This window comes from Camponotus floridanus, unplaced genomic scaffold, assembly GCF_003227725.1.
Source record: "Camponotus floridanus strain SB8 unplaced genomic scaffold, Cflo_v7.5 scaffold11, whole genome shotgun sequence".
Taxonomy (NCBI): Eukaryota; Metazoa; Arthropoda; class Insecta; order Hymenoptera; family Formicidae; genus Camponotus; species Camponotus floridanus.
In genome coordinates, this window is record NW_020229226.1 from 739,986 (window position 1) to 760,130 (window position 20,145).

At 36.1% G+C, this 20,145-nt stretch overlaps 1 protein-coding gene across 3 annotated transcripts in view; it reads right to left on the minus strand.

Moving 5' to 3' along the window:
- The window catches only part of LOC105254408 (irregular chiasm C-roughest protein), a 192,558-nt gene that overhangs the window by 13,899 nt on the left and 158,514 nt on the right, over positions 1-20,145 (minus strand). For all 3 annotated transcript variants that reach the window (XM_025413832.1, XM_025413827.1, XM_025413841.1), the window contains exons 5-8: positions 9,146-9,346; positions 5,606-5,715; positions 1,827-1,978; positions 968-1,278 (exon numbers count right to left, since the gene is read on the minus strand). In XM_025413832.1, coding sequence (XP_025269617.1) covers positions 968-1,278; positions 1,827-1,978; positions 5,606-5,715; positions 9,146-9,346 — 774 coding nt within the window. The remainder of the gene's footprint in view (positions 1-967; positions 1,279-1,826; positions 1,979-5,605; positions 5,716-9,145; positions 9,347-20,145) is intronic.

A 20,145-nucleotide genomic window follows, 5' to 3' on the forward strand; every position in this document is an offset into this window, starting at 1 on the left:
TACTACATTAATTCTTTGTAGACCTTATATTCATCTTAGACGAATTCGAATACGAGTTAGTTAAATTGGGTGTCGTCGCGTAGCGGCAAATAAAAAAACACATGTTATACATTTTCGCTATGTTAAACCGTTGCTGCAACATTGCCAAAGTAATATTACAAAATAATGTTTCTGCATTATTTCTGCAACATTACACTGCAATGAGCAATATTGTAACATTGCAGCAATGTTGATGCAAGCTTCTGTGCTGTACGGGATATTATTCATACAACACAAATCATTATTGTAACATTGCAATATTGCAGCAATATTGCGGCAATATTGCAATAATATTATTAATATTGTTGTAACATTGCAGTAACATTGCAATATTGCGGCAATATTGCAGCAATATTATTAATATGTTGTTGCAACATTGCAGTAACATTGCAATATTGCCGCAATATTGCAATGTTACAACAATATTAATAATATTACCGCAATATTCAGTGCCGTATGAGTAATTACGATATTAATTATTTAATCCAAGAACTTTTTGTCACGAAAAAAGAACACTACCCGCAATTAACACATCAACGCACCCTCCGTCCGCTTCGTAAATTTTCGGGTGCGTGTTTTCATGTGTTTCAAGTTAAATTATATCCGGCAAAGTAAATTATATCGAAAATGAGTGCTTCCTGATAACTATCGCGGCGACTCGAAGAATCATCTCTCCGGCGGCAGAGGGAGGGGATAAGGGGTGGGGATGTTTCCGCGCAATAATAATACGCGAGTGCGGCAGCACTCAAGAAAATTACGCCGGTATCTCTTTACGCCCGACCGGTAGGTAATCGCGCTATCAATAATAAACTTAACTACCGGTCGATGAAAAGAAGCGGAGGCAGGGGGTGACGCTTGCCCCCCCGTCCCCCCTCCCTCCCGCGACCCCCCTCCGTCCAAGAGGTTATTATTATTAATAGTTACGCACCTTGACCACTCCCTCGTCGGGCACGTACTGGATCCTCTGCGACACGATGCTCGGCGGGGCGCGGATATAGATGTTGGCGTATCCGGTCAGTTCCGGAAAGCCGGGCACGCGGGCCTTGCAGTAGTAACGCCCGGCCGTGTCCGGACCCACGAAGACGCTTATGTTGGGGCTGGTGGCGACCGTTCGCTCCGAGTCCTCGTGGTACCAGAGGATCTCCGGCGTCGGATTCCCGTCCACGTCGCACTGCAGGATCTCGGTGGCGCCGTAATGCGTTTCCACGGATACGGGGGGGTGCCGAAACTGCGGGCCGTCTGAGGAGGGAATTCAATTTTAGCCTCCTCCCCGGGGGCGGGGGAGGTCAGTTCCGCGAAATGAACTCGCGGAAGAATGTTACTTCCTCTCTCTCTCTCTCTCTTTCTCTTTCGTTTCTTGCTTTTATATATGTCTCTTATTATATAAGCCGTCTATTCTGGTGTACGGTTTATTTCAAGAGAAAGAGAGAGAGAGAGCCCGTTTCCGCTCTATTTTATATCATTACGCGATTGCGCCTTTAATATACCTCGCAACTACTTTACGGTAATACGAAATTTTTTTTTTCAGCTTCGAGCAGCGTTTTATATCCTTTGCGTGATTGCACCTTTTGTCCGGTGATTTTATTTTCGAGACGAAATTAATGCCGGAATCCTTACGCGGATCACGAAAATGACGAGAAATGAAAGAGGGGGTGAAAGGAAAGATTTAGATTGGCATCTTACACGCGTGCGACATTTCCTACGGGAAAGTATTTGCGCTTGCTCGACTGATTATATTTTATTATATATAATATTAAAATTTTTTTCCCCCCTCTCGTGACACTTACATCTTATATCTAAGGTTTGGCTCTCCTCGCTTTTGCCAACTTCGTTGGAAACCTCGCACTTTATGGTGGCGTCGTGCATATCGCGAGTAGCGTTGTGAATAACCATCTCCGTGGTGAAATCGCCAAGCACCTTTTTCTTGTTGATGAACCACCTGAAAGAGAAAAATGAGAGAGCGTAAAGGTGCCGCTCGAAAAGACGAGGCATAAAAAAAAATCAAGTTTTAGAGCGAAATTATTTACATGACAATTCGAGTGTAATAAACAGGCGGTCGAAACTCGCAGATTATCAGGTATACGTTTTTCATAATCTTCTCCCACGTCTCTTCTACCTCTTCGCAATTCTACACTTGGAAAAAAAATTGTAAAAACTTGACTAAATATTTTCAACTAATTATTTTTTTAATTGAAGTATTTAAGCACTTCAGTTAAATAGATGTCGCGTTAGATTTAATATATCGTATTTAATTTAAATACTTAAACATTTCAATTAAAAAAATAATAATTAATTGAAAATATTTAATCATTTATAATTTTTTTCTCAGTGTAAAAAATATATTTTTCGCGTTTTGCCTTTTACTATTATCTCTCCTTCCGGATTAATATGACTTTTTAGTTTAATGCGATGCAGCCAAACGATTATTTCTGGGAGTCGGTGCCAGAACAAATATCTCTAATTTTATCATCTACAAAATATCCCCAAATTGGTATCGCAAAATTTACACATATTTTTGAACTAATTTGATTTTTCTCAATAAATCCACCATCTCGTTTTGTTATCGCGACTTTCAATACATCTCAGAAATCTCAGGTTAAAATATCCCTAAAGTTAATTTAAAATTAAGGGATCCGAAAATCTAGCGTCATTCACATTTCTCAAATTTAATTTCACTTTTACATAAACTTCATCACTTTTGTCAAAAATGATTATAACCTCTCGATACTTATACAAGAAGTCGGCTTCGAGTCGGTCCAGGAATATTCCTATAAATTTTGTAAGGTCGGTTTGGAGACATTCTGCGCACGTGCTTTATGACGTTTCTTTATCGTGAAGTGCTCTCCACTCGGCTTCTGCCAGCCAAGGCGTCCTCTCGAAGGATTCGAGCGATTTATCTCGAGCATCGTTTGGCCGCAACAATCGACGAAAAGAGCCTCGGTGTCGTCGTTTCGAATGGTAATAAACGGGCGAGGGCTGCGCTTTTCAAGGCGGCCTTCGCGTACAATCAGCGGAAAGAAGGGAGAGAGATAGATAGATAGATAGATAGATAAAGAGAGAAGGAGAGAGAAAGAGGAAGAGAGAGAGGAATCGAACGACGACTTACCGAGCTCGTGTGTCTCTGGAAGGACAAGAAAGGGAGAGAAAGAGAGGCTATAGTGTGCAACATCGCCACTATCCCCCCTTCTTACCCCCTTCGAGTCGCAATCGATTTTATCGGGGCTGTCCGATAGACAATTTACCTCGCAAAGATGTCGGCAAAAGCGCGGTGGAACGTACATTCGCGCGAGTTCCACGCCATAACGACTCGATAAACATTGAGGGTGTCTCTTTAGGTCATCCCAGTAAAGGTCAGCTCTTCCCTGTGCGCGTCTACAACGTGGTCGAGAAACACCCAAGGGAATATTCCACGCGAATATGTGATATCGTGAGAGGTCATGAAATTATCTACTCCAGAAATATATATCTATTTTGGATTATTTTTATTTTTTACGGTTTTTTCCAGATTCCAACTTTGCGAAGGTACATGTGAAATGAATTGACCCTAACTTAACCCCAAGTTAAGTCATCTCTATCCCACGCCTTTCGTCGCTCCCTCGGGAATTATACAGTCGTTCGTTGAAACGAGATCATCCAGAAACTGATACGACCCATAGCGAATGGATAATGATTTTGTCTTTGTTATTCAACGCTGCGCAGAGGCAATGGAAGTCACGTCGTCGATCTCCCGTTCCTGCCTCAGTTTTCACTTACGTTCGTATCTCTTTTATGGGTCGTGGCGCGACGACGGCCGGCGTAAAAAGCTACAAAAAGCTGCGAAAGCTATAAAAGCTGTTAAAGCGACTGGCAACTAACGTTTGTTATCCTTGCTACAATGTGGTCCTCTGACTGCTCTTCGCTACATTTCTCTGTCTATCCTATTATCTGCGAATCGCCATAAGCTGGTCAAGAGTTTCTTTCTTTTTTTCATCAAACTTCAACGCACTTTCGCTTATGCCCGAAAGAGAGAACTGTGACGACTCAGAAAAGAGAAAAGGAAAAAGAAAAAATCGATTTCGAGCTTTTGTATCCGCGTATAAAACGTTTCGTTCGGTTTATGCTCGGGAAAAGAGAGTCTAAGCCCTCTGAAATCCCGCTCTTTCTCTCTCTCTCTTTCTCCGCGGCAAATTGAAATATTTCTCTTCCGCCGTTAATTATATCAAGCCAAGTTACGAAATTCACTTAGCGAAATATGGTAATGTAATAGAATCATATCGGAGAGAGGAGCAGTGTATTACAGCTCGATATTATATATATCGGGCGTTCTCCAAGAGCGAAATTTTCGTCGAGCCAATTTAATCCAAGTGACGATCCGATAATCGCGTATAAATTAATACGGCGCGGACGGTACCTTTTTTTCCCGACGGGGATGTTGCGTAACGAATAATTTAAAAGCAATCAAAGCGGAGTGAGACCCCGCAAACGCGCCCCGCACGTCGTTAACACGTGCGCGCGCAACGCCGTCCTGAATTTGACATTGTCCTCTTTGTAGAGGCGGATATCGATCATCCGCCTTCTCTTTGTCGCTCGCAGCCGGTGTACATGAACAACGCGACTCACGTTTTGCTTACGCGATCGCCGACGGCGTCGCTCACTCACCTGTAGCGACGTGATACCGGGATAAACTATTCGATATTTTGGAAACTTTAAGTAGCTTAAGGCTTGAGGAGAACGGATCATTTTAAACGGGGAAGGAGGAGGGCGAAGGGGGACTGATACCGATTATTGGAATTCTATTTTATTATATAAGCGTATACAAAAAGATAAAAATTCTCCTCTTGACTTGTATATTATGACATTTTTTTTAGGCAAATATATTGAAAAAATTGTTAGATTAGAAATTTAAAAAATTTAAGGTTAGGTTATGAAAATTTAAGGTTAGGTTAGGAATTAAAAAAATTTAAGATTAGGTTAGGAATTTAAAAAAATTGAATTGTTAGGTTATGAAAAATAGTTAGGTTAGAGGAAATGGTTAGGTTAGGGATTTAAAAAATTTAAGGTTAGGTTAGGAATTTAAAAAAACTTTAAAAAATTAAAGCACACAGCTCGCGCGTCATCGTTTTTGAAGATTCTGATTTTCGATATTGCACAAAAGATAATTCGATTATATCATTCGCATATCGGATATCGCATACAGCTTTCTCTTCTTAATATTACACTTATATAATTAGAGAGATGTGTATCAAAGTAACTGTATTAAATAATTATTTTGAAATCCAACCTCAATTGTATTGATCTTATCAAACAGTGAGCGATGTAATTCGAGGTGCATATCTGCTAGTTGCTATAAATTAAGTTTGTTTTTAAGAAATAATTATTAGCTTTGTAATTTTACTAGCTTCGCACGCTGTTTCATATATCAGGATGCAAATTTATGATTTCTTCGGAAGTATATTTACGTAACTTTATTAATTATTCCAGAATATTTCCTCGACCGACAGTTCGAGATATATATTTAGATTTCTCTATTTTGAACTTTTGTGAAAGCAGCATTTCGAGATATATTTCTTTCGTATGTTCCACTCACCTGTATTCCAGGATAGGTGGATTGGCCTCTGCGCGACATTTGAACTTAAGTTCGGAGCCCTCGACGATGCGATCGATCTTCGAGAGGGACACCTTCGGTGCGTAACGTACCTGAGAACAAACAAAAATCGTGTAAATCGAGACGCTTTTCTCCATTTGCTAAACGGCTTTATGCAGAAATCGAATACGGCCCGTCCGATATTATCGTCTCGTGCTCTCATCCCGAATGTGCGTAGCCCGGAATAATAATGATGCATATCCATTACCAGACGCACGTTCGAAATTTTCGTAACGTTCGTTATATATTTCATCGGAGAAATGGGGGAGATATATCCCGTGATATATCATTCGATCTCGATACACTTTTTCTAGAACGAAACAAAATTTTAGCCGTTCAATTTTAAGTATTTGTCTGAAACCTTTTCGAATCTTTATTATATTTGTTGTATGTGCTATTTAAAATTCAATCTTCCTTTTTTAGAATCGTCTCGTGATTTCGTTGTTTCACGTCAGACTTATATTTAATAGATAGATACGGATAGATTTTTCGTAACAAAACAAAATTTTAGCTGTTCAATTTTAAGTATTTGTCTAAAACCTTTTCGAATCTTTATTATATTTGTTGTATGTGCTATTTAAAATTCAAACTCCCTTTTTTAGAATCGTCACGTGATTTCGTTGTTTCATGTCAGATTTATATTTAATAGATAGATATGGATAGATTTTTCGTAACAAAACAAAATTTTAGCTGTTTAATTTTAAGTATTTGTCTGAAACCTTTTCGAATCTTTATTATATTTGTTGTATGTGCTATTTAAAATTCATTCTCCCTTTTTTAGAATCGTCTCGTGATTTCGTTTTACGTCAGATTTATATTTAATAGATAGATAAATAGACGGATAAATTTTTCGTTGAATTCATTTTTTTGCGATATAAAAATGTTAGAAAATTTTTGTACAAATGAGATTAAAGACGAAAAGTATTTCTTTCGATTCAATCTCCAAGATTAAAATTGAGAGGAATTTAATTTTTGATACATTATTCGAGTGACTGTAATTGAAATTTAATTTATAAGGATATTTAATTTTGATATGAAAAATCAATATTATATCAAGAAGCTAATATCACATTATTGCGATATATAAGACGGTATTTGATTAAATTTCGCTCCGAGCAAAAATCGAGTTACATAAGATAATCCACAAAAAAGGGAAATTTATTTTTTAATGACAAATACCTCGGTGGAGCTCGACTCTGAATTGCCGAAAGAGAATTTGCCATTAAAATCTAATAAAAAACACTCCGTACATCGAGCATTAAATCGTTTTATCGACGCGCTAATAAAGAAAAAGCACAAGAGAAAATACGAGAGCTCGCTCCGACTCGCTTGCGTAAGAATCGCTCCCAATTAGGGCGATATTAACGTCGAACTTATATTAACAGTCGTGAAAAGCGCAGGTGAGATATATATACATCCGACTCGGTGTAAAAGAGTTGAGTAATAACTCGTGAAAATTTTCTGCCGAGGCCGATGGCCTCCTCATCCTCGTCGTCGTCGTCGTCGTCGCAAATTCGAATTGTGCTCTGCCGGGGCAAAAATCTCCGCGAGTTCGCCTCGTTGCCCTTTCCGCGAAACTATTTGTTCCCTTTGCCACTTCGGATAATGGAGTCTACGTCTCTGAAGAAAAGAGGGCGGAAGTAGTGCCCGGAGAGCGCGCCAAAGTAACTCGCGCTCGCAGCACGAAAGTTGCGCCAGCGGATGGCGATTACCGCGCGCTAACCGCTTCTCAAGACACGACGTTAATTATTATACGTCGCCTCGTTACCCTCGTTACCCTCCCCACGCACCCCCCTGACCCCCACCCGACCCCCCGTTTTCGCGCGACTCGCGTTAATTTCTTCCCCCGGTCAGCGAGTAAAAAGAGCGCGAGCGCGCAAAAGGCAGTGATTTTATTTCCCTTCAAGCGAGATTTCTATCTTCTATCTTTCCTCTCTTTCCCTCTTTCTTCCCGTCTCCCTCTCCCGCTTCCTTTATTTTCTTTTACTCGCCTCCGATTTCTCGGCTCGCGGACTTACTTCGGAATATTATTCTGCGATATTTCTCCGAGAAAGAGAGAGAAAGATGGAGAGGAGCAATTGTCTCGAGTTCAGGGGAGTTCTTGTCGAAAGATGACGCACTGAGAAAAATTGTTTGATTGTATCAACAAGATGTATCCCAGCACAGAACATTGCAGCAATATTCCAGCAATGTTGTAATATTGCTGCGACATTGTAGCAATATTGTAATATTGCTGGAATATTGCTGCAATGTTCCGTGCTGTATGGGATATGATTGAAGGCACTTTGGTTAAATCATTCAAACAAGAATTTCTAGTTATCATGATAAGACTCGATTTTTTATAACTGGAACGTTTAATAGATTTTACTATAAAAATTTGGTTAGTATTTTCTAGTTGGATCTATAAAATTTCTTGTTACATTAATTTCTTTGCTTGCCGATAGGCGGCGAGCCACTCCTAACTTAACTCGTATTCAATGTTTACCATGAAATGTATACAGGGTGGTCCCAAACGTTTCAGCCAGACTTTGAGATTTTATAGGAAATTTAATTTTGAACAAAAAATTTTCGATAAACATGGGTCAAAAAATGCTTTCTGAAGAAGTTATCGCTCAAAAACGTCTGATGAAGGAAGAGCAAAAGATGAAAAGAAAATGAAATAAAAAGAAAATAAAACTAAATAAATTTCTTGAAAAAACGATAAAAATAAAAATCTTTTTCTTTTATGAAAATAAAATAATTTTTTTTAAAACTAATATTTTAATAATAGTACGTAATAGTAGAAAATGAATAAAGACGTTTTTCAAGAAATTTGTTTAGTTTCATTTTCTTTTTATTTCACTTTCTTTTCACCTTATGTTCTTCCTTCATCAGAGGTTTTTCAGCGATAACTTCTTAAGGAAGCATTTTTCGACCCATGTTTATAGGAAATTTCATTCAGAATTAAATTTCCTATAAGATCTCAAAGTCTGGCTGGAACGTTCGGGGCCACCCTGTATAAAGAACTAGTATTAACATTAAATCCAAAGTATATTTTTTCTCTTACGAGCAGTAGTGCCAGAAAGAGGTCGCTAGCTCTCTGATTGCGTGTGTTTGAGCTGCATCCTCTTCTTGCATCACTGTTTATCAGTTTAATTTCTAACAAACTGAATTTAAAATAATTTATTCAATAATCTCGATTGAATTTATCCAATAATCTTATTGGAATTCAGAATATTGAACAGACTTTTGAGATTAAATGGAAACAATTTTAGACGACTTGGTACTGACGAATTTAGTATTATTAACCAGAAAATTTGATAAATTTAACAGGAAGAAATGAATCAGATTCATCTGGTAATTCCTACAAGAATTCTGGTACGTCCATTTTCCAACAGACATATTGGTCGAACCTACCAGAATTCTAATTGACGCAACCGGATTTTTTCTCAGTGCGTTAATTGGGAGCACGTGTTTGTTGAGAATCGGACCTTAATTAATTACCTCGACGCGTATTTTGGCGCTTTGCGGCGAACGATCAGCCGCATTTTGACTTTGGCACGTGAAGGTCGTGTTGTCGTGATCCTTTCGCGGCATCACTGTCAGGGTGGACTTTACCGTGTAAAGGGGGCCGTTATCGAACAGCTCCTTTGAGGTTGTGATGCCACGATGTAGCACGTTGCCCAGTCCATCGATCCACGTGATCTGCAAGAAACGTTACAGTTAAAAATAGCGTAGCTCGAGAAAACACCCGCGCGAGGGAATTGATCCGTGACCGGAATTCTTGTGCTTTTATTACCATAATGGTACCCGTGGGTCCTAAAAACTCGAAGCTTTTTCTCTTTTTTGCCCAAGAAAATTGTTTCAGCAAACAAATACGGTTCTATTCTGGGTATCACGCTAGTATTAATTAATTAACGATACACATCTCGGGTAACCTCTTGGAATAATATATCAGATTTTGCTTGAAAATGTTGAGCAAGGAAACTGAGGAAATTTCGAAAATAGTCTCTCTGTATTATACAACGGGAGCCAATTACAATCATTCTATTCATGAGTAAAAATCAATAGTCTCGAAGTTGTCGGCGGGGATCAACTAATAATGAAGCTGCGAACGAATTTCCGCGCATAATGATTGAGTAACATGATTGTTGTATTGAGCCTGTGCGTTCAAACACAGAGCGTAGCTCGCACATACGCATATATATGTATATGTATATGCGTGTCGCGGAAATCAAGCTTATCGGCTCTAATTAGACACCTCATGCGAGAGTTCCCGCTGTTTGTTATCGATATGAGATCTCCGGCCTGCAAGTGCCGCAGCGTCCTTCCACGTTCACGTTAGGGATCACTGGAATAATAGTGTTTCCACATATATAGTGACGCTATACTGATTAGAATTGATGATAATCATGCCACACCACGATTTATGCACTCATCGTGTACGATTTTCATAGTTTATTAGCAATTTGTCAATTTCACCTATGGTAGGATATCTTTTTCTCGGTCACTTTTCGAAGCATCCCTCCTGTTCACTCTGATATTTCTCTATTTTTCTGATTGGTAATTAGAGATTTGTCAAGTAAAAAATCATAAGAAAAAAATATATTAATATTTATATAATATTTATATAATATTTATATAATTTATTAGCAATTTATTACAATTCATTAGTAATTGTGTCAATTTTATCCACGATAAGATAGCTCACTCTCGATAATAATTTACATTTTCCGGGGCATTTGTCGTGTTTATTTTAATAACTCACTGTTCTTCTGATTAATAATTAGAGTTGGTTAGTAATCAATAATTTAATATATATATATATGTACATGTTAAATAAAAAATCATAAAAAATGTATTAATATTTATACAGTCATTAGCAATTTGTCAATTTCATCCACGATAAGATATCTTTTTCTCGGTAATATTTTACATTTCTCTGGTTTCCTAATTAATAATCGATAGATTAATAATTAATAATTTATCGTACATATATATGTTAAATAAAAAATCACACAAAATATACTAACATTTATACATTCTCGTATTATTTTTTCGTTATACAGGGTGTTTCTTAATAAGTTTTTTACACATTTTTCAAGTTTGAGATATAATAACTTTAGCATATTGCGTCATCGCGCGAAACTAGTTATAGTATATCATATATACCCCACTTGCGCATGTGAAACCAATTACATTCCGAAATACGTACTTTTGAAAGTTTATAATTTATCTTATGTGTGAAATATTCCGAAAGAAATATTTAAAATGGATTATGTTTATAATAACGTATTAATAAATATTTCGATTAAATATTTTTTTTGTTTTTCACATACAATATACAGGGTGTTTTTTAACAAGTGCGAAAAATTTTAGGAAATGATTCTTTATTGAAAATTAAGGAGGGTTTTTCATATAAATATATACTCCTATATCCATCCCTGTGAAGTTACACTCCTCCAAAAATGGAGGTAAAAATTAGGTTTTTATTTTTTTCTCAAATTTGGAACAAGTTAAATAAATGAAATTAGGTGGATATTTTTTGCTAGTAAAAAAGTTATTTATTAATATTTTTTCCAGCCTCTGGTATTGTTATAAGGGGTTGAAACCAGCAATCCCTATTCAATTTTTTATTCGAAATTTTTAATGTTTATATAAAAACCCCCCCTTAATTTTCGACAAAGAATCATCTCCAAAAATTTGTCGCACTTGTTAAGAAACACCCTGTATATTGTATGCGAAAAGAAAAATATATGATCGAAATATCAATAATAATAACCGATGTTATCATAAACATAATCCATTTTAAATATTTCTTTCGGAATAATATTTCACGCATACGATGAATGACATACAAACTTTCAAGAGTACGTATTTCGGAATGTAATTGGTTCCACATGCGCAAGTGGGGTATACATGATATACCATAACCAGTTTCGCGCGATGGTGCAACGTGCTAAAGTTATTATATCTCAAACTTGAGAAATGTGTAATATTATGCACTCCCGTAAATATGAGGGCAACTTGAGGTAGAGAAATATATATATACATAATACCGGAAATCGCACAACGATATGCCTTCTCTCTTGCAATCAACGTATCGAATATGCTTCTTGTTGACGTCCTTTTGCGCGAGGCTGGCTCGTAACCGCTTTTCTAACTGCGGCCTCCGCAGGAAATCGATCTCGTCCGCTTTAATTAGGAGTTTTGCGGTCCCGCGGTGCAGTACCATTTACTATTGTGTCACAAGTGCGAATGAAATTACCGTGCAAAGTACATTTGCCTAAGAGAAACGAAAAACAAAGATCGGAGGGCGCACGGTTATTTTTACCCCTTCTCTCTCATATAATTTCTCCATATAAAGTGCTCGCACAATACGCGGGTCCTCATAAAACTCACGATACACACGGCTAATTTTCGCGCGAGAAATGCGTATTATGTTTTTCCCTCCGCGCCAGAATTTATCATTTCCGAAGGAAAGAAGAAAGGGAGGATAAAATATTCCGGGGTTGAGATAAAACCAACTCGCGTGGCGTACCATGAGAAATCGTATTGTAACGACTGAAACAATAATCACATTTCCCGCGGGAAAATAGGATCGTCCGTCGCAAAATCACGATTGTGCGGCGCTTAACCCAGTTTTCGTTCCAAATCCTTTATATTTCAATAAACATGGAGCCGCGGAGCTAATCTTCATCGAGCGGCCATATTATCCTTCCGCTTTCGTTTAACACGATATTATTCGATTTCTTTTTTTTTTAATCGTTTTTTTCGCCCGTCATTAAAGCGGGCGCGCGTTTCGCATTTTCTGGCCAACGGAGCAACGGGAATACACGCGGCCAGAGATGCCCTCCAGGGCCAGAGATTTCGATGCGCTCGCGCTCGCTCGTCGAGTCCAGTTTTATTACGAGGCGTATTGAGAATCGTATCAGGATATCCCGTAGCGGTTTTCCCCGGTAAGATGAATAGATTCACAACTAATAATTTCCCGTGGGTATCCCCCCGCGCCTCTCCCCCTCTCCCCCTCCCCCTCCCCCCCGTACGGACCACCACGCGCGATGGACAATGGCTCTGAAAGTGGAGTTACGGGATGTAGAATAAGCGACGCGACGAGGCGGAGAGAAAATGTTGGAATGAGAGGGAGGGGGAGAAAGAGAGAGAGAGAGAAAGAGAGAGAGAGAAAGAGACAGAGACAAACAAGAGAGAGGTGTTGAAGAAAAGCAGGGGGCAGGGAACTGCGCGAGTATAAATGCCCTACCCCGTTGTTGGAGCTGTTTAATTACTAGTTATCAGTTGAAAGGCAAACGGCGAGGAAGAGTCGGGGGCGAGGGGGGGAGGGGGGGGAAAGAAGAAGAGAGAAGCGAAATCGGATTATGGCGAGAGCTCAGCAGCGAGGCATTCGACTGTGGTGACTCTGAATTTCTCGCGGAATTACACCCCCCCCCCCCGCCCTCGTCCCTCTTGCTCTCTCGCTCCGCGTTTTCTTCCCGTTTTCACCCTCCCCTCCCCTCCCCCTTCCCCTCCCGCGACTCGCCTAATGAAGGCCGATAAGGCCGCCGATAGATTCAGCAATATCGGCGGCTTTAGATAGAGCGAGCGTCTCTCCGATAGAACGGGATGGCTTGTACATTAAGTCGTAAAATCGAGAGAGATCTGCATTTATTAAATGTTTCCTTCGATTTTCCTCTCGCCCGGAGATTCCCGAGATTTTTCGCGACGAATTAATCGGGATAATTACCGTGGATTGTTAGCGTTAACGCGAAGCGATATATGTATATGTATACAGGGTGTCACGTAATTGGCGCTATTTATTCGAAAAGTCCGGAACCATTTTTTTCTATAATGAAAAAAATTTGAAACCATTTTCTTGAAACCGTTTTTCTTTTTCTTTTTTTTTTGAAACCATTTTTTTCTTCTGCAATGCGAGAAACTTTATTTTGCGTTAAAAATCATATTTTTTCCGTTAAAAGCGTTTTCTTAAGGAAAATTTCGTCAAGGAGGCTAAAGGTCGGTGCTTATTGGCGCGACCTTACTCAATAATTACCGCTTTATTAAGCATTATAGAAAAAAATGGCTCAGGACTTTTCGACTCAGTTTTCCACGAGGGATATGAATAGTGGGCGCCAATTAAGTGACACCCTGTATATTTTATACATTTGCCACATATTTTCATCGTACGACGTTACTTGAGAATAGAATAGAGGAGCAATAATAAGCTAATATAAAAGTAATATTAAAATGCTGTCTTGTGGAAACTTTGCGGTATCTCGGAAGGAGAATTTCCGTGGCAATACGATAGAAAGTCCGGGAACTTTGTAGTTGCTGGAAAGACGAAAGGGCCAAGGAGAGAGAGAGGGGGGGGAGGGAGGGAGGGAGAGAGAGAGAGAGAGAGAGAGAGAGAGAGAGAGAGAGAGAGAGAGAGAGAGAGAGAGAGAGAGAGAGAGAGAATTGCCATTAGAGTGAAAGTGTAGGGCGTACAATAATTTTAACAATTGCGTGAGAATCGCGGCAAATAGACGTCACGTGTTTCAGAACAATTATTAGACGCGCTGCTTAATATTAATTTTAGAATTATACGCGACCGAGACAACTTGGTAGTTGGCCGACTTTGTGGAAATTATTTCGGAAAATCCTGCTGTTTTATTCATTCCCGTCGTAAACTTTTCGATACGCGAGGCGCAGCAGGCGGAATGCGAATAAAGGAACAAGCGAATTCTAAGGGTGCAGTCTACCGAATATTTAATTAACCCCTCTCGATACCACTTTCCTTTCGCATGAAGAAAAAGTACGATACATTTATTTATTTCCATTCCGACAAAAGCATTATTTAAGCTTCCTTAAAGGATATTCGACGCACTTTAATTTTTTCCCTCAATTAAATTTAATATACAGGGTGTTTCTTAATAAGTAAAAATTTTAAGAGATGATTCTTTGTCGAAAATGAAGGGGGGTTTTTCATATAAACATATACTCCTATGTCCCTTTCTGTGGAGTTACACTCCTCCAAAAATAAGGGTAAAAATTAGGTTTTTATTTTTTTCTCAAATTTACTAAAGTTAAATAAATTAGATGGATATTTTCCACTAGTAAAAAAGTTATTTATTAATATTTTGTTCAGCCTCCCGTATTGTTACAAAGGGATGAAACTAGCAATCCCTAGTCAATTTTTTATTACAACTTTTTAATGGGCCGGAATATGAACATCTAAAAATATACATTAAAAAGTTTGATTTATTTAGAAACATTTTTATTTCTTTTATTTTTTTCATAAAATCAGTAGTTTTCAAAAAAAAAAAAATAATAAAATACGTTATCGTACACAGCATGATGCTAAATAGCATAAGTTTCGAATTACGAGACGTTAAATTTTGAAATAAAAATAAAATTAGAGTAAATGTTGAGAAAATTGGAATAAAAACAAAATTATAATAAAAATCTAAAAAATAAAAACTTAATTTTTACTCCTATTTTTGGAGGAGTGCAACTCCACAAGGAGGGATGTAGGAGTTTATATTTATATGAAACCTCCCCCTTAATTTTCGACAAAGAATCATCTCCTAAAATTTTTCACACTTATTAAAAAACACCTTGTATAAATTACCGTTCTTTAAACATATCGAATAACTAATGAGCCATGTAATAATCGGAGATTAATTAATTTTTTATCTTTGCTCTGAGATATAATGAGCGAAAATTTGGATTTGGAAAATGAGATTTTCGTAAATATATTTTCCGTAAAAGACGCGCGCGATTTCGATAACGCGCAGCGTTCATTTATTTCATATAGCGTGCATATTCGCGAGCATTAAAAATAAAATGTCCAACGGTAAATATAACGAGAGCGAATGAAAAATCAAATATAAATTTGCTTTGCACCGTTTGGGTATAACTAGATCGTTCGTCGTCTATTGCCTACGGCGACTCGTAAACCGATAACAGATTTCCGACACATCTCCAACTCGTCACCAAATAGTTTCGTTTCATTCGAATGAGCATTCAATGAAAATTGTAAACTAACTTTTTCAGGACGACAAATTTCTGAAGGACACTTGAACTTTAAATATGATATCTATCTCACGCGATTGCTACAAATTCTGATTATTATGCGATATTTTACGATTCTTTTTGACATTTTATTTTCTTATTTGGTTACATGTGATGGGCAGAGAAAAAAGCGGACATTTAACAATGAAACCGCACGAACTTTATGTACGATATCGCGTGATTAGCACACCGCTCCTCTCTTTCTCTCTTGCACTGACGCTTTCACCGATCCAACAATGTACTGAAATTTTGCGAATAATTTTTGCTCCATTTTTCCGCTGCGCGAACGGATAACGTTGAGTCACGTCAATGATTGATTATGAAAGTATTCTATTGTTTTATTGAATAGTACCGAGCGTAATAATACTGCAATTCAGGGAAAATACTATTGTCGAAGAATAAATTTAAAACTTCAAACGCGAAAATTGTAATAAAAGAGCCGTGATATAAGCTGTAGTTTAAGATTACAATTAAAAGGCAAATAAATATTTGATACAATAATTTATTACAGTTTATACGATTACAGTATATGTCATCAAATTTAATTGTGATATTAGAATTTTAACATTGATATTAATTATTTACTGTGCACAGAAAATAATTTATCTTTATAAAATCATTGTCTATAGAAAATATCTAAATTTTAATTTTTCTTGGATAACGCATTGCAATATCTATAGATGCAACTATTAATGCATTTTATAAAACTTTTCATAAAATTTCTGAAATAACACGATTCGATGAGAACTCCATGTATAATGAGACTATCTGAATGGTTGAAATTCGGATATTCTGCACGATCCGTTTCCGTAACAATAATGTAAATATGTAATGCCAGAGAGAATATCGATTTAATTAATAGATACGCAAATGCGATTTCGCGATAATGAATAATGCGAAAATTAAGCTCTCGTGATATTTTTTGCACGATTGACATTTCAAACTGCAAACCAAATTTTTCAGAAAAATATATTCTATATATATATATATATATATATATATATATATATATATATATAGAATATATTTTTCTGAAAAATTTGGTATATATATATATATATATATATATATATATATATAATTTTTTCATATTAAATTATTTCTTTAATTATTTTTCGACTATTAATATTTCGCCAAAATTAAAGGGCTTTTGTAAAAAATTTATGCCAACTTCTGTCTCTGCGGCTCGATATTCTATCGGGCTTGGCAATTGATCGATTATAGGCCATTCCAGAATTTAATGTATTCTTTTTGTACGGTGCAGGAACATATTTAAAATGGATATTTTTTTTATGTTTAAATATTCTGTTGATCATTACACACGCGTCGATTCTCCGGTCGCGCCATTAATCATGGATTTGCATAATTTTAATTAAAAAGCATGCGTTTGCGAGCGATCGAGAAACAAATTTCATTAAATTCTTCGCCAGTCCCTGATTAACTAGCTGCTCGCATTAGGTTGGGTTTACATTAGTGACAGTGACAGCGTTGGAATTCATATTTATCGAGGAGTAAAAGTCGCGATTTCGATAGACTACCCCTTGGAATATTTGTACATTTTCAAAATATGTTAAATATTTATGCATTTCGTCTAATGAAATATTCGGTCACGATAATCAATTATTTTACTTGTTTATATTTTACATGCAAAAAACATAGCTATGTAATTTTACATAAAATATAGAGTAAAAATATTTTTAGAAATTTTAAAGAGGGAAAGTTATCTCCTTGGTCACAGATAGCTTGTAAATAGCTTCCAAAATTGTTTAACATATCGCGAAATATTTTCATATTTATCGCGAAATATTTTAATCATTTTCCATTCACTTTTTATTGACTTTCAGATGGTTTTATCAAGCAATTTGATCGATTTTTCTTATAATTAATTGATTGATTTGATACGAAAAGCTTGTACGAATGGTTCATAGATAGATTTGGGACACTCTGTAAGCATTGTCTTGAGAAAAACGCCTTAACAGGTAATTGTAATGGAAAGTTATGCAGTCGTGATAACTTCCGATGCTATTAAGACTTGCATAGCCAAACTTCTGTCATGTAATGAATGAAAGTAAAGAGCAAGGCGTATGAAATTCATAGGCAGTGCATTAACGTAATGGAAAACCCTTATCTGCAAAGCAGTCATTAAGTTTGAGCTCTTTCATGTATGGATAAACTTTCTTTTGTCACGAATATTATAGAAACACGTCTTGCTAACTCATGAAGCTAACGAGAACTTTTTCCTGGCATTACGTGTACTCTCGTGAAACAGTCACTTTAAAATGAGCGTAATGTATCAAAGCATTTATTCATCCTTTTTGACGATATTTTATTCCAGGATAATTGTGTCATAGCATGCTATATTATTAGAATTAAAATATTTTTCCTAATTAGAAACGAACGCGTTCTCCAGTCACCGTCCCATTGATTTTCATGAATCGTTAACAAAATCAATTTACACCAATTACGTATGACTCAAAAATATAAAAATATAAAATAAAATTGTAAAATATAATTCAAAAATATAATTCAAAAATAATATAATTAATATAATTCAATAATAAAATATAATTCAAAAATATAATTCAATAATATAATTCAAAAATATAAAATAAATCATATTAATTTTTCTTTTCTGATCTGCTAATTTTTTTTCGAGCTCCTGTATTTTGTATGTTTATATAAGTTTACATGACCCGAGGAGCGTTGCAGAGGCAATCAGTATCAACTGACGGATTATATGTGTTGCAACCATAGATGTAACACACATAAATCTCAAACTTCGTTGCCTGCGAGCGTTGTTTTTGTTGAAACCACGCGTTTTTTGCTGAGTGGACTTGCCAGCAAGAAATGCGGTTTCGGTCAGATTTTCAGGGTAGATTCGGTACTATTTACTATTATTTAAGCGTGTCACTGTAAGAGATTCTCACTTTCGATTCGGCCAATCGGGAATAATAATAATACTCGCGTTTCTAAGCAATTCTAGACCCCAGCACGAAAGTCTCCGATGAACATTTAGTTCGACACCAAGCAACATCGTTCAAACACCTCGGCGATCCGTATTTATTATCCGTATTTTATTTCCAGGCGAAAAAATAGCTTGGAATCACGCTTCATCGATTTGATATATAATTTGGCAAAGTTTAGTGCGAGATACGCTCGTATTTCCCGTGTAACGATCTGACACAAGCAAGGGGATTGATACGTTCATCCCTTTTTTTACGACAGATTCGTGACTATAATTCAGTTAGTCACATTATCTCTTTATACTTACACATAGGCACACATATAAGTATATATTATATATTTAATATATGTAGAATATATATTAAATATTAAATTTACAGTTCTATTAAATATTTAAAATTCTGTTAAATATTTGAAGTTCTATTAAACTGTTTGCAACGAATTATGTTGCTCTCTGCATTAATTAACCATCGCACAGATCCCTTTCGGCTGTAGGTTGACCGAATGATGATCGATTGAATAATATTTCGGGTTTACTCATGCGCATGTCAACAAATACAATCTCCACTTTAGCGTTCTCGTATCACCGACGTCTTGTAAACAAATAATGTTTACCTTCGAATACCTAAGATATTGAGCATTAATTGCAATGTTTGTCTTCTCTCTCTCCCTCTCTCTCTTTCTCTCAAAAATCTCTCAACTTGCTATTAACTATTGCTCGTCAAAATAACAATATAATTAATATATTAGTTAAAATAATTAATATATTAATATATTAATTAATATAATTAATATATTAGTTAAAAATTCTATTAAATTAAATTATTATGTATTATATAGGGTATTTCTTAATAAGTGCGAGAAATTTTAGAAGATAATTCTTTGTCGAAAATTAAAGGGGAGTTATCATATAAACATATACTTCTACTTCTCTCCCTGTGGAGTTATACTCCTTCAAAAATGGTTACAGAGGAAACATTAAGTTTTTATTTTTTAGGTTTTTATTATAATTTTGTTTTTGTTCCAATTTTCCCAACATTTATTCCAATTTTATTTTTAAAATTTAATTTCTCGTAATTCGAAATTATTTAATCTACTATTTAGTATCGTGCTATTATTTAATCTACTATTTAATATCGTGTACGATAACGTATTTTATTTTTTTCTTGAAAACTACTGATTTTATGAAAAATATAAACGAAAGAAAAAAATGTTTCTAAATAAATCAAACTTTTTAATATATATTTTTAAATGATCCATTTTTGAATATTCCGGCCCATTAAAAAGTTCTAATAAAATAAATTCTGAAAAATATGAATATGGGCTGCTAGTTTCATCCCCTTATAACAATACAGAGGCTGAAAAAAATATTAATAAATAATATTTTTACTAGTAGAAAATATTCACCTAATTTCATTTCTTTAACGTGTTCGAAAATTGAGAAAAAAATAAAAACCTAATTTTTACTCCTATTTTTGGAGGATCTCCAAAAT